Consider the following 23,201-nt stretch of genomic DNA (forward strand, 5'->3'; position numbering starts at 1 on the left):
TAACACCAAGAAAACGTTTTAATTAAACTACAGAAACAACGGTTATAGTACAGAATATCCATGAGCAAAAAGATACACCATGTCATAAGTACTTACAAAGTTACAAACCATTTGCTTCCTTAACATTTTCCGCATTTTAAGTTCATACATGAAGATGATCCGATTTACCATTTTGGGGGGAAGGGGAGAAAAAAAAAGGTGTATTTATCATCAGCTAGATGTGCTCACTGTATGCTCCGTTATTTATATGCAAGGCCCGGGTGACTGGAAGTGCAGTTGTCAGGCATTTTAATAAACTGGACAGCCATTTGTTTCTGCACGACAAGGCATCTTTACACAGGAGCAACCGGGAGAAAACAGGAAACAGCCAAGCACTCTGCACTGCAACACGCCACCTTAACAGCTAACCAGCATTACTCAACTGCTACACAACTGCGCCTAGTGCACAAAAATACACAAGAGAAGAGATTAGAATTGTGTTTGGTAAACAATCCTTTCAAAAAATCAAGTCTTTTCACCTGAAAAGTCTTTACACAAATTTGGGTTCAGATCACCACTTAGATCTGAAGGTAAATAACATATACAAACAAACTGACACCAACTTTTGTAGCTTTTTAATTTTAAGGAATGAAGGCAATGTTGAGTCAATCTCTTGACAGCTTTAGGCTGTGCGTAATGGCTGCACACGTTTCCTTAAAAGTCAGGAGGCCACAAATTAGGTTACCAATCTGTTTAATTTCAAACAAAAAAAGTCAGCACTATATAAACAAAAAGGAAAATTTACCTCAAATATCCAAGCCAATAATGAAATCTGAAGTCGTTCACCTCACTAAATTACAAGAAATTTGAATAACAGCAACAAAATGGCACATAAAATGAAGTTTGCCACCTGAGGCAAAGCTTTAAAACAAGTAAAAAGTTAGACAAAATGTTACAAAATAACCTTTTCAATAGCCAGTTGCTTGTTCCAAGGACTCTTCGATGGACTGAGTGTGTGGTCCTCTTCCCCCAAGTCTTCCTTTAGTTACGCTGCTCGTGGCCACATCTAGGTTTGAAAAGAAAAAAGTTCAGTTTACCTTCCATCGCTAGGAAGTTACCCAAAGTGCACATGGTTTCAGTTTCAGGCATGTACTGACTAAGGCTCTGGTGAAACAAGTAGGTTACGGAAAGGTTCCACCCAGCCATTATCAGTTTTTTTAAAGAAAGGCCCAATTGGGAAATTTTCACAAAGACTAACCATCCGCTTTTACAAATTTGTGTTTATGCAATCTTGGCCAAATAACCAAGGTGAGAAATAAGGGAGGGAAAAAGAAAGAAAAAGGAGGGGGAAGGGGGAAAAAAAAGGAAGAGAGAGGGGGAATAAAAAAAACAAAAAACAAAAAACAAAACAAAAAAAAAGGACCGTATCCAAACCAAAACTTGAAATCAGACAGTCTATTTTACGATAAATGTTTAGCTTTCAAATGAAACGTTTGGCAATTGAGAATAAAGGCTTTAAATATCTCGAGCTACTTAGGGCCCTTTCCTTTTAAAAAATAGGACCAAACAATTTAAGAGTTAAAGACACACTATCCTTTCCCCACCCAGCGCGATACCTGTAAACTTTTTTGGGGTTCCAAAAGTTCATTGCTCCGCTTTGCAATTCGTTTGCCACATCCGTTAGAATATGAAGTCCCAGTCAGTACAACAATAGTTGAACTGATTGTTTGCTCTAAGAGGATAGTGCATCTTTAACGTTTAAAGACAAACCTGCTCCAATACACGCCCACAGAAACTGGTCCCTGGAGGATCAGCCAAATCAGTTAAAATCTGCAATACTGGCCAATATTCTTTTATCAAACAGGAGACCGCAGCTTTAAAGGGGGAAAATGCAGACGTTGGATAAAAACAGCAAGAAATAGTCATTTTCATTAATAGGTCTCAAACAGTTCACGAAACAGCCATTATTATCTAAGCTCCACGCACATCCTCTCTGCAGACCCCTCTCGTCAGAATTACTCCCAAAGCCGAGTTAGCTCACAGCCGCGCTCCCGACGTCGGGAGTCGCTTTCCTACCAACACGGATCATAAACGGCTACCGCAAACCCCATCTCTGCGCTCGGGTGGTGCGTGCGCCGCGGACGCCCACGGACATTACCATTTGCTTAAGAGGACACCGCTCCTTCCTCCTCGGGAGACTTGGGGGGGCTCTTGGAGCGCGACCTGGACTTGGACTCCCTCTTGGACACGGGCGGAGGACTCCGGGACCGGGACCGGGACCGGGAGCGCGAACGGGACCTGGACACCGACGACGACTTGGACTTGGATCTTCGCGCCGACCTGGACTTGGAGGTGGACCGCGACCTCGAGCGGGTGCGGGACCGGGACTTGGAGCGGCTGTAGCGGGAGCGACTGCGGGACCGGGAGCGACTCCGACTCCGGGAGCGGCTGCGGCGGCGCCGCCGAGGGCTGCGGGCGGGCGGGCGGGGCGTCAGGGCGGCCGGCGGGGCCTCGGGCCGCGCGCCCCGCCCGCCCCGGCCGCCATTACCGCGCCGCCCGCCCGCCCGGACGCCATTTCCCCGCCGCGGCCGCCCGCGCGCCCGCCCGCCCGCCGCCACGTGTCCCGCGGACCTTTGTGACCCCGCCCGCCGCCGCCCCCCCCCCCAGCCCTCCCCCGGCCCGCTCACCTGCGGCTCCGGCGCCCGTAGCCGCCGCCCCCGTACCGGCGGGGCGGCGGGCCCCGGCGGCTGTGGTGCGAGTCCGGGGGGCGGCCGTAGCGCGCCATCTGCACCCGCAGCTCGCGGCCGTCCAGCACGGCCCCGTCCATGGCGTCCATGGCGTCCTCGGCGTCGCGCTTGTCGTGGAAGCGGACGAAGGCGAAGCCGCGGGACTCCTTGGTGTAGCGGTCCCGCGGGATGTACACGTCGCCCACGCGCCCGTACTTCTCGAACACGCGCCTCAGGGTGTCGGGCGACGTGCGGTAGGTCAGGTTGTCCACCTTGAGGGAGGTCATGCCCTCCACATCGGGAGGCGGGCGACCGTAACTCATGGCCCTGGAGAGTCGGCCGGGGGCCGCGACTGCGCGCCGACAAACGAGCGGGCCCGCGCGCGCGGCGGAGACGGCGGTTTCCTCGGACTAGCCCGGCTCGACGCCGCGCCGCGCCTCTGGCAGTCGGCTCCCGCGTGGGGACGCTGGGAGAGGCCGGACGGGGCGACGCGAGCGAGACACCCACGGAGCCGACTCCACCAGAGAAACAACTGGGCGGGCAGTCGGCCCCAGCGCCCGTTTATAGCCCTCCTCACAAAATGGCGCCCGCGCCACCCGGAAATGAATCCCCTGATTGGCTCGCCCCGCCCCGCCCCGCCGCGCCGCGGCTACGCGCCCCGCCCCTGTCCGGCGCGCCTGCGCAGAGCCCGGCGGGCGGGCCGAAAAGCGCGGAGTCACTGTTGCTGGGAGGGGGAGCGGAATTGGCGAGCGGTTGGAAAGCCCGCGAAACGCTCTTTCCGGCAGCGAGGCCGGACGGGCGCTCTCCCGCAGTTGGGGCAGGAAGCGCTCCCCTTCTAGGCTCCGCCTCCTTTTCATGCCCGTATCCGAGCGCCGCGCAGCTTTTCTGCTCCGGCCCCCGCGGAACGTTCTCGCCTCTCTCGGAGAGGGGGGACTCTCGCCCCCCCCCCCCGCTTGCCCCGCTGTCTCCAGCCTTCTCAGACCCGGCCCCGTAGCCCTTCGGGCTCCCTCCCGCAGTTCCCGACTCCTCCGCCGGGTTCCGCTTTGTAGCCCCTCCTCCGCTGGGGCGCGCGGACTCGGCCCCGCTCCCCTCCCGGCGCGCCCTACCCGTCTCGGGGCGAGCCGGACTACATTTCCCAGCGGGCCGAGCGGCCGGCGCCGAGGCTGCGGTCAGGTGACCGGGTCGCGTGGCCCGAGGTGAGTCAGGGCCGGGCGGGCGGGGCCGCGCCGGCCGCTGCACCTCGGCCGTGGCCCCCTAATCCCCCTCGCGGGCCCCTCAACCTGGAGCAGCGACGTTATTGGCGCTTCTCCGAGTGTTGGGCTCGTCCATACTCGGATCGGACTCTAGGAATGTCCTGATTGCCCGTGGGGACAACTTCACCCTCGGCCGGGAATTCTGATCCGAGAACTGAAGTTGACAGCTCGGCAGCCTTGCTCCTGGATCTGTCCGCTGTTCTCACCGCCTCATTTCCTTCCCCAGGATCGTCAGTGGGTTCGCCCCGAGGAGAGCCGACCGCCCTGGGCCGCTGCTGACCTCTGGCAGAGTTGAGCCAAAATGTCCCCGGAGTCCAAAAAGCTTTTCAACATTATTATTTTAGGAATTGCCTTTATGTTTATGTTCACCGCCTTTCAAACTTGTGGAAATGTGGCGGTGAGTCGGGATCTGTTCTCCCTCCTTTGAAGTGCCTACCATAAACGCGTTCCAAAGATGATGATAAACGTTAATTACATCGGACAGCGCGCTTAAACGGCACCTTTTATTTTTCTGCCCTACCCTTCCTCGTTTTTATGCTTGAGTTTAATTTGATGTGTCAGACATTTCTTGCTAATAATAGGGTATCGGGACGGGGTGTTAAACAGTATGGTCTTCCTCTGATCTGACTTGGGGTCTGTATGTGTTGACCTGTTATTTCTTGTCTGTATTAAGGTTTGCATTAGTACGGGGAGAATACTTGGTACTACTACCGGTACTAGTACTAAGGCATAGTTACAGCTGCTCTCTGCCCCCTTCCCTGCCATCGGTTTGCCTTTTCCTGTCTTGCAGTCTTTTTCATCTCTCATAGTTGACTTTCCGGATTCAGGCATGGTGCATCCCGCATTTTATTTTACGGAGTACTTCGTTCTCAGTTCTTGGAGACAAAGTTTGGTGGGGATGGGGAGGGAGACTGCAAAGTGTTCTCATTGATTAGCTTTATCTTCCACACAGCAAACTGTCATCAGGAGCTTAAATAGCACAGATTTTCACGGCAGTGGATACACCAGGTACCGTACCGTGCGATCGGCTATATTTCATATACTACGGCAGTTACCTGAATCTTAGAATCTCCGGCAGTAACGTTGTGATTGAACCGGTAGTGATTGCTTTTTCTCTGCCCCTGGGCTGTTTGGGAGAAGATAATAGGATAAAGGTGATGAGTCTAGGTTTCACGTAGAATTTCGTACTAGGTCTGAGATCCTGGTTTCATGACTTAATCACTGCCTTATGTTAGGCAAGTTACTTCTGTCTGTGAGCCCAATCTCCTTGCTCAGATGACGCGTGTAAAGCTCTTGGCACAGTGCCTGGCACTTAATAAACACTCAAGTGTTGTCGTTAATTATGTCTTCTCAGTCCTAAACGGAGGATGTTTTATACGACTCTTGAAACATTTGGTCCTCCTGTTTTTGTAATTTCATAATGATTAACATGCTGCCATCAGGAGCTTTTAGATTTCTGTTAAGGTGTTTAGTCTCGATTTTACAAAAAAATGAAAAGACGTTCATTGTGATCCAAGCGGGGAATGTAACGCATATGTGGATATAAACACATACGGGTTTCTTAATTTCTCTGTAGTTAACTCTAAGGTGATGACCAACACCCCCTTCCCCCATAACTCTTATTATTTGGTTCTTTATTATCTATCCTAAACGGATCTTCCGTATGATATTTGAGACTAAAGCAATGTTAATATCCATTTTTCTCAGTGGTTAATAATACCCTAGTTTTTTTTTGTAGCGCTCTGTCTTCGTGTACATTCCAAAGAACGCTTGCTGTTTGAGGTTCATGGAAGCCAAAGAGTGATTTACTTTGGGTTTATGAATAGAGGCTAGTAAATGAGTTGAGGACCCTCAAAATGGTTTCAGTCGCACTTTGCTGCAAGACACACGTACTAGGGCCGGGTCTCCGGTAGCTGAATGATGTTCAGGGGAGGCCGTTAGATTGAGTTAAATAAGTTCCAGTTTAAGCAAGTGATAACTCGGTGCTTGTTACTTATATAACAGCGAAATTTTATGCTGTTGCCAGGAGTTGTAAGCTAAGTGTGTAGGGCAGGCTGTTGACTAGGGCTTCTGGAATGAGCTTACCAGGGATGGCGTCTTGGCTCCAACCATTCACCAGCTATCCAGCTGGACTTTTGGCAAGTAACTTAACCCCCTTGTGTTCCGGTCTTCTTTTCTGGGTAATGATAATACTGTCTTCACAGAACTGTCAGGTTTAATAAAGAAAACATGGAAAACACTTGGCACGCTGCTAGCTTTTATTACAATTTACCAGGGCCTTAAAAACTACTGTCCAGGGCAAGCTGATTCCAAGAGAAATTTGATGAGACTCCCAAGATTTTGCATAAGTGAAAACTGTGTTATGAGATGCAGCTTAATGAGAGAATTATTATTAACTCTAAAGAAATGAATGCTTATGTAAAAAAAAAAAAAAAACAAACCCATACACTTTAAGTAGATTTGAAAAAGTGCACTTTTGAGACCGCGATTCAAGGGTTTTGTTTTTTCCTTTTATGTGTTATGTGCACAGCATGGCAATTATTTATGGAGTGTTCTCAGCTTCAAATTTGATTACACCATCAGTGGTTGCCATTGTAGGACCTCAGCTCTCTATGTTTGCAAGTGGTTTATTTTACAGGTGAGTAGTATGATTTTCTTTCATATCACCCAAACACCTTCAGCACCTTTCAAACACGCAGGAAATATTTGACAAGAATGTGCCAAATTGGGGGCGCCTGACTGGCTCAGTCGGTGGACGTGCGACTCTTGATCTCGGGGTTGTGAGTTCAGGCCCTGCTCTGGGTGTAGAGATTACTTAAATTAAAAAAAAAAAAAAGATCTTAAAAAAAAAAAAATCTGCCCACTTGGATTACATAGAATACAAGCAGTATTTTAGGGATTTGGTTCTCTCCTTGATGCCCTGGGATACCATGTTGTTTAAATGTCCTGGGACATGTGCGTATTTCCTTTTGTTTTACTATTAATAAAAATAGTATCCCAAACTCTCTTTCTGTGAAAGAGATCTCGTTCAGATGAAAGAACTAAGCTTTTTTTCTGGGTTGCAGAACTACAGTCCCAGCATGCGCTGAGCAATTGGCAGAGGCCGATTGCAAACCTTCGTTCAAGTGTCTGATCTTACAAACTTGAAACAGTAAATTAAGAATGAGTAGGTCACGGGGCGCCTGGGTGGCTCAGTTGGTTGTGTCTGACTTCGGCTTGGGTCATGATCTCACGGTTCGTGGGTTCTAGCCCCACATCGGGCTCTGTGCTGACAGCTCAGAGCCTGGAGCCTGCTTCAGAGTCTGTGTCTCCCTCTCTCTCTCTCTGCCCTTCCCCTGCTCACGTTCTGTCTCTTTCTCTCTCAAAAATTAAAAGACAAAAAAAAAAAAAATGAGTAGGTCACGTTTGTCCCTTTTTTCCCAACGCTGGAGAAGTCCTTTACAGGTTGAATTAAAAGAGAGAGAGAATCCTCAAAGTCGATTCCTAGAAGGCATACTTGGCATTCTATTTAAGGTATTGTTTGACTGTAATACATTGACCTGTTATATTTTAGCATGTACATTGCCGTTTTTATCCAGCCTTTCCCATGGTCCTTCTACACAGCCTCTGTCTTCATTGGGATCGCAGCTGCTGGTAAGCATCTTGATGCTTATTTTCTCTGTCTTCTGGGATTTATCTAAGAGTGTCATGTGTTTAGTACGTAAAGCTAAGTGATGACATTCTCTTGATAACCTTTCGGTTTGAATTTTAGTGCTTTGGACGGCACAAGGAAATTGCCTGACAATAAATTCAGATGAGCACACTATCGGGAGAAACAGTGGGATTTTCTGGGCACTCTTACAATCTAGGTAATAGTCCTTCTGGAGCTTAATCTTTCCTTTAATTATTTTGCCACACCATTTTTTAGATCTTTGCTGTATTGAAAATTCAGGTCTTCCGTGTTACATGACTTGAGTTTGTAGCTGCATATGATTCAAATTTAAAATTTTACGGAATTACATAAAACGCATGGACCTACCTCATTGTAATTCATGATGAGTAAATAGAAAATAATACTAATACTAACCATAACGTATTTAGCGCCTGCTATATTTCAGGCAGGGACTGTTGGCTTCATGACTAAATTTCAGTAATCCTCACCACGTCATGACACCAGAAAGTATTATCTCTGTTCTACAGATGAGAAAACAGAGGCCTAAAAGTGCAGTAACTGATCTGATTTAAGCCATCCTTACCTGGATTCCAAAGACCATGGCCTTCCCACTGAGCTACACCTGATAGCTATTAACAAGTATGTTGAAATTCAAAAGTGAGGGGCGCCTGGCTGGCTCAGTCAGTAGAGCATGCAACTCTTGATCTCAGGGTTGTGAGTTCAAGTCCCACGTTGGGTGTAGAGTTACTGAAAAATAAATACGTTTTATTTAAAAAACTTCAAAAGTGAGTCCAATTATATCAACACTGAGCAACATACAGCATGTTATATATTTCCTAAGTAGAAAGCAAAAACAGTCATTTTATCATGGAATCTGTCCTGAGGATTTACCCTCATGGATATCACCCCAAATTGGGGTGTTGGTAAGGTTTCACAAATGCAGATGTTTAGTGTAAGGCGGGGGGGGGGGGGGTCTATGTTAAGAAACCGGAGTGTAAGCGAAAGGTTCTTTCTCCGGGAAAGTATGTTAAGTAAAGCATCTGATTAGATGCAGGTGACTAAATCATGGATTTTTTTTTTTTTTTTTTGGAGATTCTTTAAAATATAGGATTTGAGAAGTAGCATCAGCCTGCTTCCACATAGTCATTTCCAGAGTGCCAATAAATCACATGTTTCAGAGCGAGTCAAGTCTTTGTAGGGTGGTTCTGAATCAGGTTACTGTCACGTGGGAGGAGACTGAATTCCATCTGGGTCAGTGACAGTTTTCAGAAAAGGGTCAAGGTGGCGTCGATAATGATCCAGGCCGCCGGTAGCTACTTTTAAAATTATATATGCCCCCTCCCCTCTTTTTAACAAATAATGGAAACATTGCTTTAAAAACTGTAAATGTGGAAATAAGTCCTCAACATCCTCTTCTCCCTTTTCTTCCCCCAGCTTGTTCTTTGGAAATCTCTACATATATTTTGCTTGGCAAGGGAAAACTCACATATCAGGTTTGTTTATTCACTTTGCTTTATTCAGACATGTTCGAATACATCCGCAAAGTATCCATTATTGCTTTGTTCATATCGTGGCAGTGAACCGTGCTGCCTGAAGTCCTCTCAGATTTTACCTGTCAGTAACTTTTTTTCCTTGTATTAAGCCAGGATTTTAGTGCGTGGCCTGTGCCTCAAGCAGCATCTCGAGGTACAGAAGGTTATGCTGTGTATGACCATAATGTTAGACTTTTGTACGCTTCTTTGCCTACAGAGTATGATTAAAACTCTTGTGCTGTTTTTCTTTTGGCTTATTGGTATTCCTTTAAACTGAAAGACAAAGGTGGAGGTATTCTATTTAGTTCTTTATTTGAGATTTTCACTAACGCAGGAAAGTAAACATTTAACGAGGAAATGTTTGGATGGTCATAGACAGCTTCTGAACACAATGCGGACTCTGAAGTTGTGCGCGGTTGGTGCTATGTGCTTTCTTCTTTTTTTTTTCTCCAGAGAGTGACCGAAGGACAGTGTTTATTGCCCTGACAGTGATTAGCCTGGTGGGGACAGTTCTTTTCTTTCTCATTCGGCAACCAGAGTCTGAAAATGTCCTGGGAGAAGATGAGTCTTCTGATGACCAGGACCTGGAAGTCAACGAGTAAGAAGTTGGCATGTTCCTTTCTATCTAGAAAAAAACAAAAACATGTATACGTATACGTGTATATATAAATGTTTATTTTTTTAATTTTTTTTTAACATTTATTCATTTTTGAGAGACAGAGCACAAGCGGGGGAGGGGCAGAGAGAGAGAGAGAGAGAGAGAGACACATAATCCGAAGCAGGCTCCAGGCTCCGAGCTGTCAGCACAGAGCCCGACATGGGGCTCAAACTCACAAACCGCGAGATCATGACCTGAGCCGAAGCCGGACGCTTAACCGACTGAGCCACCCATGCACCCCTATTAATGTTTATTTTTAAGAGAGAGAGACAGAGCGCAAGCAGGGAAGGGGCAGAGAGAGAAGGAGACACAGAATCCAAAGCAGGCCCCTGGCTCCAAGCTGTCAGCACAGAGCCCGACATGGGGTTCAGACTCACAAACCGTGAGATCATGACCTGGGCCGAAGTCGGACACTTAACCAACTGAGCCACCCAGGCGTCCCAATATTTATTTATTTTTGAGAGAGACAGAGAGACAGAGTGTGAGCAGGGGAGCAGCAGAGTGAGAGGGAGACACAGAATCTGAAGCAGGCTCCAGGCTCCGAGCTGTCAGCACATGGGGTTCGAACTCACAAACCGTGAGATCGTGACCTGAGCCAAAGTCAGGCACTTAACTGACTGAGCCACCCAGGTGCCCCCAAAATATATTTTGAGTAGAGCTAGTTTTGGGATTAGTAACCTTTTCGTAGTCCTAACTGATAATCCAACATTGGGCAGGAAAAAGTTTTATTTGTATTTATTTATTTTTTTAAGTAGGCTCCATGTCCAATGTGGGTCTCGAACTCATGACCCTGAGATCCTGAGATCAAGAGTTGCAGGCTGTACTGACTGAGCCAGCCAGGTGCCCTGAGGAAAGAGTTTTAAAGCCAAGAGAATGAAGATAAAGGGTAGCTCTGGGGAGGAGGAAGGGAGAGGCAGAAGAGGGAGGGGGAGAGCCTACAGGGGATTTGAGCCCAATCCCAGGTTGCGGCTGACAAGTTATATGACCCTGGACAGTAGCAATAATCCCCTTAGTTCCTCTGGGTCTCAGTTTCCTCCTTCAGTTCAGCCGGTGTCCCGTGTGTTTTAATGTGCAAAGATAACAGCCTTATCAAGTTACATTGGAGACAGTTTTTGCCCTCAGTTACGGTTTGCGTGGTCCAACCCCTAAAATTCCCCCATTCCTGTGGCACATGTGAGTGGCAGGGCCATCAACAGTTGGTCACACCCAGTCTCTTACGTGAGGTGCCTGGTTTTGTGCTAACCTATACAGGTGGGTGGTCTTCCCCAGGGTGGTCCCAGTGGGGAAACAAGTAAATGGCCTGTGTTTTTCTACAAACTGTGAATTAACTTGAGCATATTTCAGTTATAAGTAAAACTAAAACATCACAGACAATTTCTCTGCAGGTACCATCCAGGTTGGAGGAGAAGGAAATGAGAAATCTTTGCCAGGCTCGCTTTGCTTTGTGTGTGAGTCAGTAAATTGTGAAGATTGCCTTATCGCTCTTCCTGTATTGTTAGAACGTTTGCACGGGGTGTTCTGTGCTGCCTTGTTAATCCCCCAAAGGCCTAAACCTCTCCAGTCATCGGTTCGTTAAGCACTCAAAATTTCACTGTTTGTTTAAAGCAAAAGAGAGGCGTGACCTTGGTTTGAACATGTGTATTTATGCGTGTGTATGTGTACATATGTACATATATATATAACGTGTACATATAACGTAAACTGTATATGTATATACCAAGCATAAACTGATAGATGTTGGAGATTCTGTCAACGTGAACACCACAGATTCAGCGAAAATTAAACACCTGTTCTTTTTTTTTTTTTTTTCTCAACGTTTATTTATTTTTGGGACAGAGAGAGACAGAGCATGAACGGGGGAGGGGCAGAGAGAGAGGGAGACACAGAATCGGAAACAGGCTCCAGGCTCTGAGCCATCAGCCCAGAGCCCGACACGGGGCTCGAACTCACGGACCGCGAGATCGTGACCTGGCTGAAGTCAGATGCCCAACCGAGTGCGCCACCCAGGCGCCCCTGAACACCTGTTCTTTTAGCAAATGTCAGCTGTGTGTGCTGTGCAGACAAAAAGAATCCCCTCCCTTTTTCTAGGGAACTTCCCCGATGGAGGATCGTGTAACTGATAAGGCACAGTACTGAGGAGTGCTGATCAGCCTTTTTAGCATTTTCTCTTCCTGAAGCGTCTCCCCAACTTGAAGCTTCCTTGTCTCTAGTCTATAAACAGCACCGACTCTCTGCCAGCCCCCCTCTCAACCTGAGGGATACCGCAGCGAACAAGACCGAGAAGTCCCTGGTCTGGAGGGACTTCATTTTAGAGGGGGTGTAGACTCCATGTGTGTAAAACTGCAAAGGAAATGCTAAGAAGGCAGCGAAAGGGGATTGGGGGTGGGGAGCTGGGTGGCTCCCTGCGGCCTGACTGGGGAGGAGGGACGATCAGCTGATGGCCACTGATTGCCAAGACCAGGTGGTAGACGGGTGTGGTGTGTGCCGGGGCTGCAGGGAGGCCCGTGGGAGTCAGCCCGGGGAGGGAGTAGAGGTAGGAGTGTCTGCAGCAGGCAGGGATTCCGTTCTGGGAAGCGGAGACAGGAGTTTCTGGGTGTGATTGGAAGCCACTGAAGGAGGGGCGCCTGGGGGGGCTCCGTCGGTTAAGTGTCTGACTTCGGCTCAGGTCATGATCTCGAGGTTCACAACCAATGTTAGAACGTTTTTATCACCCTCCTCCCAGAGAATCCTGTACCTCTTAGCAATCCAGGATGAGAAAATAGAAATCTAAAACAGAGCAGGCTACAGAAGCATGGGCTTGAGGTGGGGGGGCGGGGATGCCTCGCAATTCTAGGATACAGTAGTCACGTGTATGTAATTGATATGACATGCACGTAAAATTGTAGATGGAGTTGCCAGAGAAGGCTGAGAAGGTAACATTTAAGACGTAGGGACGAAAAACCATGTTCCCTCCACTCTTTCGTGTTCTTAGCTGAGACCCCCGTAATAAAAGATGAACGAGGGGAAAAATGCAATCAGAAACTTATTAACACGTATGGTCCGTGTAGACATGAAGAAACCCCAGGGGAAAATGAGTGATTTCCCAGGATGGCTCAGAATTTAGGCATTAAATACCCGTCTAAATCGGGAAAGGGGAGGAGGATAGAGGCGTCTTAGGGGAGAGTGATTTCTCGGAAGGAGGAGCGGACCCTTGCAAGAATAGATGGGAGACATAGTTTGTGACAAGCTGTCCATGTCTGGTCTCCCCTCTGGTGACAAGAGTCCATCTTCCCTATGTGATGAAACTTCCGGAGGTGATTTGTAACATTTGGGTTCCTTCTAGAGGATCTGTCTTTAGGCAGATGAGGGGAGTTCCGAGAAAGCCTGTCCCCCCATGTGCTGTTTTGCTCGTGCCTACCGCTCGACCTAATCAGTGTTCCAAAGCGGCATGTTTTGGGGTGACCCGTTCTGCCAGTCTTCAAAGTCAGGACCTTAAAGAGGTAGGCTGGGCATGAGATGGGAAGGTGTTGAAGGGCTTGAGAGGGGTTCGCAGTGATCGTACTCTGCCCGCTCCGTTCCTTGCAGGACCTGGGGGTCGTCTTATTTCAGAATTCTACTAGAAATGGCTTCCTTTAACAGGTCATTGGTTTGCACCCGAGTGCTGGCTGGCTCGCTTGTATTGTAACAGGCTAGAGAGCATATAAATCAGTTCCTAACTTATTTGGGTACTGAAATGTAAAATACTAAAATCCTACATCCGAGCCTATCCATCTACAAGCCGTCCTATCAGTTATTTGGAATCTGAAGAGTATTTGCCTCCAGGCAAGGCACGCGTTTTTATGGTGAAGAAAGAGGTTTTCCTGTCCGTTAGAACAGACTACCTTTTTTGTGTCAGTAATTCATTTATATAAGTCAACTGGATCTCCATGAGGCTGCTTCTTTTTTTTTTTTTTTTTTGTAAGTAATGTTATTTAAAGGGGTGCCTGGTGGCTCAGTCGGTTAAGTGGCCGACTTTGGCTCAGGTCATGGTCCCACGGCTCATGGGTTTGAGCCCTACATCGGGCTCTGCACTGACAGCGTGGAGCAGCCTGCTTGGGATTCTCGCTCTCTCCCTCTCTCTCTGCCCCTCCTCTGCTCGCACTTTCTCTCAAAATGAATAAGTTAAAACTTTAAAAATATATTATTGTTTAAAGGTGCCAGAGAAGTGTGGGGCACCTGGGCGACTCAGTTAAGCGTCTGACTTCGGCTCAGGTCGTGATCTCATGGCTCCTGAGTTGGAACGCCGTGTTGAGCTCTGTGCTGACAGCTCGGAGCCTGGATCCTGCTTCGGATTCTGTTGTCTCCTTCTCTCTCTGCCCCTCCCCCACTTGTGCTCTGTCTCTCTCTATCAAAAATAAATAAACGTAAAAGAAAAAAAAATTTAAAGTAGTCAGAGTGGGGGCACCCGGGTGGCTCAGTCGGTTAAGCTTCCGACTTCGGACGCTTCAGGTCATGATCTCACGGTGTGTGGGTTCAAGCCCCATGTTGGGCCCTGTGCTGACAGCTCAGAGCCTGGAACCTGCTTCGGATTCTGTGTCTCCCTCTCTCTCTGCCCCTCCCCCACTTGCACTCTGTCTCTCTCTCTCTCTCTCAAAAATAAACGTTAAAAAAATAACAAAGTAGAGCGGAGGGAAATTGAATTTTTACTAGTTGTTTTTACAGTATGAAAATAGCAGGGTGGGGAGACTTCTGTCCCGCCTGAAGTATCCTTTCTGAACAGGACGTGTGTGGATGTGAGCCACAGATTTAGCATGAGAGAATCGGGTTTGGACGCTCTCCCCTCGTCCTCTGCAGCGAGGACAGGGTCCCATATTGTGCGGCAACGGAAATATCTGCCAGACCTCGTAGAGGACGGTGTTGTGACAAACGTCGGTGAAAACGCGATCGCTGTTTTGTTCCCTTTACAGCTTTCAGGGGAAATCACTTTGATCTCTTGTTTTTATGTTTTCAGGTCTGCCCAGAACACCATGGCAAAGGCAGTAGACGCCTTTAGTAAGTATTAGAAAACACTGGGTCTGAAATGCCAGAGCTGTTCGGGGACAACTGCGACATTTGCCTTTCCCCCTCCCCCCGCTAACTTTGGATTGACGATCCCCCAGGGTTTCCGTGTCTCCAGGTATGCCGCCCCGGAGCGTGCTAGTCTTCTCAACCAGTACCTCTGGAACTGGGGGGGCGCGTGGGGTGGACGGGGCCCTGCAGGGGTGGCGCGGGGAGGGCCAGAGTGCTCGGGGGCCGGAGCTCGACTCCAGGAGGCGAGGACGCACCGGCCGTCCCCTCAACCGAGTCTGTTGGTGCGGTCGTGCTCCTCCGCGGAGGGCTCTTCCCGGCCAGGCCTCCCTCCGTGTTCACGTCGTGTCCTTCCTCACGACGGTTCTGTGTCATACAGCGCATGCCTGTCATTCTCTCCATTTGATGGAAGAGGAAACCGAGGCTCAGAGAAATGATTTACCCAAGGTCAAGTAGCTAGGACGCGGCCGAGCTGGGATCGGAGCCCAGAGGGTGTGACCGGCAAAGCCAGTGATTCCCGTAACGGTCATCTTGTGCCTCCTTCAGAAAGCGGCAGATGCGGCTTCCGATTCTAATAAGGCCTGATGTGGGCCAGTCCTTTGCTTCTGCCTGGAGCCCTCGCAGCCTCTTTGTCTCCCAAGGAGAGACTCTGACGCCGTCTAGAAGGGAACAGCCTTTTGGGGCCACGTTGTTTCAGTTAGGACCCTGGGCCTTTGGCTCTTCTGTGCTTGTGGCCAGCCGACAGGTTGCCTCGGGCCAGGGTGCAAATTCTTGGTCGAATCGGCCATGGCCTAAGTCAGATGGCCGAAAGCACCCAACTTTTAGCCAGCAATTCCTGTAGTCTCCTTTTCTAGAAAGGGCTTGTGGGGTGTGGTATTCTGAGCTTTGAATATATGGCATATCATTGTTAAGGCTGTTTAATCAGGCTTTTATTGTACATATTTCTTACATTTCGGGAATGCGTTTGTAATTACAACTCGGGCTATCCATTATAATTAGAAAGGATGTAGCCTGCCTGTCCCCCAGCAGGATGGGAGGTCACTGCAGTCAGAAGTCTTGGCTCTCAGCTTTGCAGACCTAGAAAGTTGTCTGTCACGAGCGCCACCATCGATCAGAGGGGCCGGAGGGGAAAGGACTCAAGCTAAACCCACAGAAGTCGCAACTGAACCATTGATGATGGCATTTAATATGTTTTAGCGAGCCCCTTCATAGATACTCCCTTCTTGTGATCCGGGGCCCAGAAAGCCCCCTGTGGCTAACTTGGCGAGCCACGGAGTCGAGGGAAAGGGGCTTGCCTGGGTGATCTTCAGGCTTATGGGATGTTCCGTCCAGCCTTGGGTGAGGCTCGATGCAGCCCCCCTCTCCCTGGCTGCCTGTTGACACCAGATTCAAGATGTCTCTCCTGGATGTACAGACTTTGCCTCAGCCTGTCCGTAAAATGAGGCGCGAACACGATTAGGGCCACACGGTTTCGTCATGGAACTAGTTGGTTGCTGAGCAGGGTTCAGGACTGATGAGATGTTGTGCTGTCTAGTTTGGGGAGAAAGGAGGGGCAGCCAGAAAGGTGCTACAGGGCAGGCGGTTTGAGGAGCCGGTTCCTGGGCCGTGGGGAGCAGCGGGAGGCAACGAGGTGGCGCGGAAGCCAGAGAGAGCACAGAAAGAAGAGTGTCCAAGCTTTAAGTCATCTGTCATCCGTTGTTTACTCATCAGATGCCTTCAGTTGATGCTGTGATGAATGGGGGGCAGAAACGGTTTCTGTTCATCTAAAAAGCACTTCATTCCTCAGCTGGACGTGTATGTTTAATGGGATTCTGGAACACTTCATTGAAATTTTTAAAAATTTATTTCTCGGTCTTGAAGAAACAATCCTGAAGTCCCTCTGGAAGCAAAAATGTCTGAGAATAGCCAAGAGCATTTTTGAAAAGGATTTAACGGGCGCCTGGGTGAGCGTCCCAACTCTTGATTTGGGCTCAGGCCATGATCCCAGCGTTGGTGGGATCGAGCCCCGCGTTGGGCTCTGTGCTGAGCGTGGAGCCTGTTAAAGATTCTCTCTCTCTCTGTCTCTCTCTCTCTCTCTCTCTCTCTCTGTCTCCCTCCTCCTTCCTCTCCCCTCCTTCCTCTCCCCTCTTCCCCACTCAAGCTTGCTCGCTCTCTAAAAGTAAAAAATAAAAATAAAAAGGACTTTCCCTAATAAATGTTAAATTCTGTGAATTCATTTGAAGACTTTGGAGTAGAAGGAGCAGCAGAACTAAAGTCTAGAATGAGGCCCATGTCCGCAATACAATAAATACAACAAAAGAAACTCTTAAGCAAAGTTAGGGAGCAGACAGTGTAGAAAAATATAGACTCAAACTTTATATATCCTAACGTTCCAGGTGGATCCGATGTAAAAATGAAACTACAAAAGTAATTGGAGAGACTAATTGGGTAGAGCAATGCCTTTTAAACAGGTCATTCAGACAATAAGGGAAAAGAATGCCCTTTTAAAGTTGCTTAAAGTGTAAAACTTCAGTGTATCAGAACAACCTAACGGAGTTAAAATGGCAGGGAAAATATTTGTTTAAGTAGAAGAAATGCAAATTTAAAAGTGTTCCATCAAAAAAGAAAGTTTTCCATCAAATTTCAAAAGATAAAAATAATAATCGTCTGTATTATGGATGGTGAGTACTTAACACGCATAAGACCATGCTGCTGATGGGAATACATATTTGTATTATTTTCTTTAAATTTTTTTTCTTTAACATTTATTTATTATCGAGAGACAGAGAGACACAGAGCATGAGTAGGGGAGGGGTAGAGAGAGGGGGAGACAATCCGAAGCAGGCTCCAGGATCCGAGCTCACAGCACAGAGCCCGACGCAGGGCTCAAAGTCATGACCTGAGCCAAAGTCGGTTGCCTAACCAACTGAGCCACCCAGGTGCCCCCGTTCGTATTATTTTCTGAAGAGCAATTTGTCTGCAAGTGTCAGAAGCCTTAGAAATATTTGTACCTTTACCCCAGCAATTCCACGAATAAGATTATCCTCAGGAAATAACTAAGCATTTTTTTCAAGATTTAATTACTAAGATGTTTATGTAAGTGATTTAAGTGTTCAACTACAAGGCGTCATTTTGTACATCTATACGACAGATTATCCTAGCCATAAAAATGATCTTGATGCATGTTAGGAAATATTTGCTCTCTTATGTGAAAACAAACTTAGAAATAGTGTATCTGTATATATATGTATATATATATATATATATATATATACTACATAGTATATACATATACTATATATATATATACTTATATACAGTAAAATTTGTGTTTATTTTAATTATTTTTTTTAAGCTTTATTTAGTTTTAAGAGAGAGAGAGCCAGCATGAGTGGGGGAGGAGCAGAGAGAGGGAGACACAGCATCCGAAGTAGGCTCCAGGCTCTGAACTGTCAGCACAGAGCCCGATGCGGGGCTCACATTCACAAACCGTGAGATCATGACCTGAGCCGAAGTCGGACGCTCAACCGACTGAGCCACCTAGGTGCCCTGTAAAATTTGTTCTTTAAAAAAACTTTTAAGTCTGGACGGAGACCTATTATTTAGATTGTGGGTTTTTTTCCTTAATAGAATAGCTTTATTGAGCTGTAATTCACACGCTATATGATCAGCCACTTAAAGGGTACAATGTGCACCTCTAACCACAGACGGTTATAGAACCTGTCCACCCCAGAAGGAATTTCTGTACCCATTAGCATTCACTTCCTTTTCCTCCCCACTCCCCCCGTCCCTTACCCTAGGCATCCATTAATCCACTTTCCATCTCGAGCTTCGCCTCTCCTGGACATCACGTCGTACGAATAGAGTCATACTATGTGCGCTCTTTTGTGACCTGGCTCTCAGCGTCATGGTGTCGAGTCTCGCCCGTGTTCTAGCGCGTTATAAACAACGGGCTGTTTGTACTTCGTAGGTGGCACGAGTCACGCTGCTGTGAACATTCGTGTCCAGGTTTTCGCCTGGACGTTCGTCTGCACATCTCCGTGCACGCACTTGGTAGGAGTTGGGTTGCTCGCTCCCGTGGTCGCTGGGTTCAGCCTTCTGAGGAACCAGCAGATGTTTTCTCGCGCGGCTGCACCATTTTACGTTCCCACCGGCAGTGTCTGAGGCTTCCGGTTTCTGCACGTCCTTGAGTTACTATCTTTCTGTTGACAGCTGTCCAAGTGGGTGCAAAGTGTCATCCTGTGGTTTTGATTTGCATTTCCCTAGTGGCTAAGGACGTGGAGCATATTTTCACATGCTTGCGGGTCATTTGCATCACGCCTCTAGAGAACCGTCTACTCGGGTCCTTTTCCCAGCTTTTAATTGGAGTGTCTTTTTATTATTATTGAGTTGTAAGAACTCTTTATATATTCCGTATAAAAAGTTCCATATATATGTGATTTGCAAGTATTTTCTCCCATTCCTTCGATTGATTTTTCGTTTTCTGATGTTGTCTCTTAAACCACAAGAGCCCTACATTTTTGACGTAGGCTGACTTATCTGTGTTACCTTTTGCATGTGTCTTTGGTGTCCTCAGAAGGTTTTGCCTGACCCCTGGGTCACAAAGATTTGCTCCTGTGTTTTCTTCTAAGGGTTTTATGCCTGTAGCTCTTCCCTTCAGGTGGAGGGTCCATTCTGAGTTCATTGTCGTGTGCGTTGTGAGGGAGGAGTCCAACTTCATTCTGCATGGGGCCACGTGGTTGTCCTGCTGAAAAGACGGTTCTTCCGCATTGAATCGTATCGGCGCCCTTGTTGAAAACCCATTGACTGTATACGGCAGAGTTTATTTCTAGACGTACATGTCTGATCTGACGCCAGTAATCCACTGATTACTGTCAAGCTTTGAAGTTGGGAAGCGTGAGCCCTCCAACTTTGTTCCGTTTCAAGATTGTGTTGGCTGTTGTGAGCCCCTGGAATTGCCATGTGAATTTTAGGATCGGTGTGTCTGTTTCTGTAGATAGATGATGTGTTGTTGTTGTTATTGTTCGTAGACTTCATTTTTCAGAGCCGTTTTAGGTTCACAGCAAAACTGAGGAAAGTTCCCATAGCCCCCCCCCCCCCCGTCTTGTGCGCAGCCTCCCCTACTCGAGTGGCATAGTTGATGAACCTGCGATCACCCGCAGTCATCCTCCTGAATCCACAGCTCACATGGGGGCACGCTTTTGGAGGTTGTACCTCTTACAGGTTGGGACAAATGCGTAATGACACGTAGCTGCGGTTATAGTATTATTCTGGATTATGTTTTAAAATTTCTTTTTGTTAAATCTTCCGATCTTTCAGAAACGAACGTGCTTTGCTAATATAATTATTTTTTATTAAAAATGATTGTTTTGGGGCACCTGGGTGGCTCAGTCGATGTAGCGTCAAGCTCTCTGTTGTGGCTCAGATCATGATCCCACAGTTTGTGAATTCAAGCCCCATGTCAGGTCCTGTGCTGACAGCGTGGAGCCTGCTTGGGATTCTCTCTCTCTGCCCCTCCCCTGCTCATGCTGTCTCTGTTTCTCTCAAAATAAATGAATAAACTTAGAAAAAATAATTGTTTTAGGGGTACCTGGGAGGCTCAGTTGGTTAAGTGTCTGACTTCAGCTCAGGTCATGATCTCACAGTTCGTGGGGTTGAGCCCCACGTCAAGCTCTGTGCTGACAGCCAGGAGCCTGGAGCCTGCTTCGGATTCTGTGTCTCCCTCTCTCTCTTCCCCTCCCCCGCTCTCTCTTTCTCTCAAAAAATGAAAAACATTAAAAAAAAGGAAAACAATTGTTTTAAACATCATACTGATGGTGTAGTTTTCCTGGAAATACATGCAAGTAGTGAAATGTCTCACTGTATTAGTCTCACCATATTTTAGTGAAATTCGAGAACAGGGTATCCTCTTCTGCAGGTGGTGACATTCGGGACTGTGCGTACGTGTCTTGTGTAACGTTTGTAGTCAGCTGTCGAGCGAGAACTAAAATCTGGATTGACTATTCATTGAAGACACTAGGTCATTGGCCTCAAATTATGAAATGTGAGCAGGTTCAAAAATACGGCTAAAATACAGTTTGTGTGGGGCACCGGGGTGGGTGGCTCAGTCACTTCAGGGTCTGACTCTTGGTGTCGTCTCAGGTCATGATCTCACGGTTCGTGAGTTTGAGCCCTGCGTTGGGCTCCGTGCTGGCAGTGTGGAGCCTGCTTGGGATTCTCTGTCTGTCTCTGTGCCCCTCCCCTGCTTGGTCGTTTTCTCTCTCTGTCTCTCTCTCTCTCCCTCTCTGTCAATAAATAAATTTAAAAGAATACACAGTTTGTAGACATGCATTTTCCGTTGCAGATTTCAACTGCGTTGAACAGCATAAAAACAGACATTAAAGTGGTCGTAAACAAACACGAAGAACTAAAGTTTCAGTCCTCAGATCTAGAGAACTGAGAATTGCAGAAGTGGTGTCGCAGCCTCTGTCTGCTCAGAAAGCTCCCTCCCTGATCTAGTCCAGTCTTCAAGCCGCTCTGTGATAATTCCTCGGGTACATTAGCGCTTTGCCAGCTGTGGACTCAGCCTAACCTTCAGTCAAGTCCGTTGAAATAAGTCTCGTTTTGTTTGATTCTATTTGTTTTCTCCGTTTCGTGTTGTTTTTTGAAATCCGAGCTGGAGAGTGTTGGGGGGGAAAACACAACTCTAGAATGTATTTACGCAGCTGAAATAAACATTTTATTTAGAGGGCAGATGTAGTTCATCCCTTAAGCATCTGAATCATTAACCTCTGTCCCACTTTTTTTTTTTTAGTGTTTGTTTATCTTTGAGAGAGAGAGAGAGAGAGAGAGAGACAGAGTGCAAGTGGGGGAGGGTCAGAGAGAGAGGGAGACACCGAATCTGAAGCAGGCTCCAGGCTCTGAGCTGTCAGCACAGAGCCCGAGACGGGGCTCGAACCCACAAATGGTGAGATCAGACCTGAGCCAAAGTCGGACGCTTAATCGACTGAGCCACCCAGGTGCCCCTGTCCCACTGTTTTTTGTCTCCTGGCATTATCGATGAGGGGTGTGTGGGTTGAGTAAATGGTTTAGAATTTTTGTTTGAGTAAGTAAAATCTAGTTAAGTACTCCTAAATTGTTTTCTTTCTTACAGGAAAGTCTCTTAAGTTATGTGTCACCAGGGAGATGCTCCTTCTTAGTATTACAACTGCTTATACAGGTAATGGGCTTCATGACGGGGTTTGGGTTTTCTGTTGCTGCATAATGCCAGTGAGGACCAAAAACAACCACTGTGTTATTCATTCTCACAGTTCTGTGCACTGACGGGGCTCAGCTGAATAGTTCTACTGATGGTCTTTTTTTTTTTTTTAATGTTTTTTTTTTTTTTTCAACTTTTATTTATTTTTGGGACAGAGAGAGAGAGAGCATGAACGGGGGAGGGGCAGAGAGAGAGGGAGACACGGAATCGGAAACAGGCTCCAGGCTCTGAGCCATCAGCCCAGAGCCCGACGCGGGGCTCGAACTCCCAGACCGCGAGATCGTGACCTGGCTGAAGTCGGCCGCTTAACCGACTGCGCCACCCAGGCGCCCCTTTTTTTAATGTTTTTATTAAAAAAAATTTTTTTTTAATGTTTATTTTTTGAGACAGAAAGAGACAGCGCATGAACAGGGGAGGGTCAGAGAGAGGGAGACACAGAATCGGAAACAGGCTCCAGGCTCTGAGCTGTCAGCACAGAGCCCGACGCGGGGCTCGAACTCACAGACTGCGAGATCATGACCTGAGCCGAAGTCGGCCGCTTAACCGACTGAGCCACCCAGGCGCCCCAAATGTTTTAATTTTGAGAGAGAGAGAGAGAGAGAGGAAGGGGCAGGGAGAAAGGGAGACACAGAATCTGAAGCAGGCTCCAGGCTCTGAGCTATTAGCACAGAGCCCAACGCAGGGCTTGAACTCATGAACAGAACCGCGAGATCGTGACCTGAGCCGAAGTCGGACGCTTAACTGACTGAGCCACCCAGGCACCCCAGGACCAGGCTTTTCTTAATGCTTCGGCCTGGCACGAGCCCTGTGCCCCTTTCACTGCATTTCATTGGTGAAAGCATATCACAGGGTCAGCCCAAATTCAGTGTGGGAGAATTCTACACAGGGGTTGAAAACCGGTTCATCCCAACCAGTGATTTTAGGGCAAAATGGGGCACTCCGGAAAATAACCATGGGTAAAACCTTGTAACTCTGTATAGATTCCATATACTTTCTAATGAAATGGAACAAGCTCTGTGGCTTAACCCTGAGAGTAGATGGAGCGCTCTGAGGTCTTAAGAATGAGGAAATCGGTTTCCTTTTAAAAAAATGCCATCGGGGCGCTTGGGTGGCTCCGTCGGTTGAGCATCTGACTTCGGTTCAGGTCATGGTCTTGAAGT

At 47.6% G+C, this 23,201-nt stretch overlaps 2 protein-coding genes across 12 annotated transcripts in view; one reads left to right on the forward strand and one right to left on the reverse strand.

Annotated features, from left to right (window-relative positions):
* SRSF2 (serine and arginine rich splicing factor 2) lies at window positions 1–3,295 on the reverse strand. 8 transcript variants are annotated; one of them, XR_002738110.2, is made up of 4 exons: window positions 2,667–3,295; window positions 2,138–2,448; window positions 1,750–1,853; window positions 1–1,045 (listed from the first exon to the last, which is right to left on the reverse strand). XR_002738110.2 is itself a non-coding variant. In XM_023244058.2 (3 exons), exons 1-2 carry the CDS (start codon window positions 3,026–3,028, stop codon window positions 2,145–2,147), a joined length of 666 nt encoding a protein of 221 aa, XP_023099826.1. In that variant the 5' UTR covers window positions 3,029–3,295; the 3' UTR covers window positions 1–1,853; window positions 2,138–2,144. The 8 variants fall into 8 exon arrangements, 2 of the variants coding, with proteins under 2 accessions (XP_023099826.1, XP_023099827.1); XR_006589696.1 differs by having other exon boundaries at window positions 1–438; window positions 944–1,045; window positions 1,750–2,448; window positions 2,667–3,294; XR_006589694.1 differs by having other exon boundaries at window positions 1–438; window positions 944–1,045; window positions 1,596–2,448; window positions 2,667–3,294.
* Window positions 2,821–23,201, forward strand: part of MFSD11 (major facilitator superfamily domain containing 11) — a 26,838-nt gene continuing 6,457 nt past the window's right edge. The window contains exons 1-10 of one of the 4 annotated variants that reach the window (XM_023244053.2): window positions 2,821–2,959; window positions 4,185–4,355; window positions 4,911–4,966; window positions 6,489–6,596; window positions 7,512–7,591; window positions 7,710–7,806; window positions 9,045–9,103; window positions 9,596–9,740; window positions 14,770–14,810; window positions 21,937–22,002. In XM_023244053.2, coding sequence (XP_023099821.1) covers window positions 4,260–4,355; window positions 4,911–4,966; window positions 6,489–6,596; window positions 7,512–7,591; window positions 7,710–7,806; window positions 9,045–9,103; window positions 9,596–9,740; window positions 14,770–14,810; window positions 21,937–22,002 — 748 coding nt within the window. In that variant the 5' untranslated portion in view covers window positions 2,821–2,959; window positions 4,185–4,259. The other 3 variants (XM_003997183.6, XM_019818304.3, XM_023244056.2) reach the window with 3 other exon arrangements.

This window comes from Felis catus, chromosome E1 (assembly GCF_018350175.1).
Source record: "Felis catus isolate Fca126 chromosome E1, F.catus_Fca126_mat1.0, whole genome shotgun sequence".
NCBI classification, from domain to species: Eukaryota; Metazoa; Chordata; class Mammalia; order Carnivora; family Felidae; genus Felis; species Felis catus.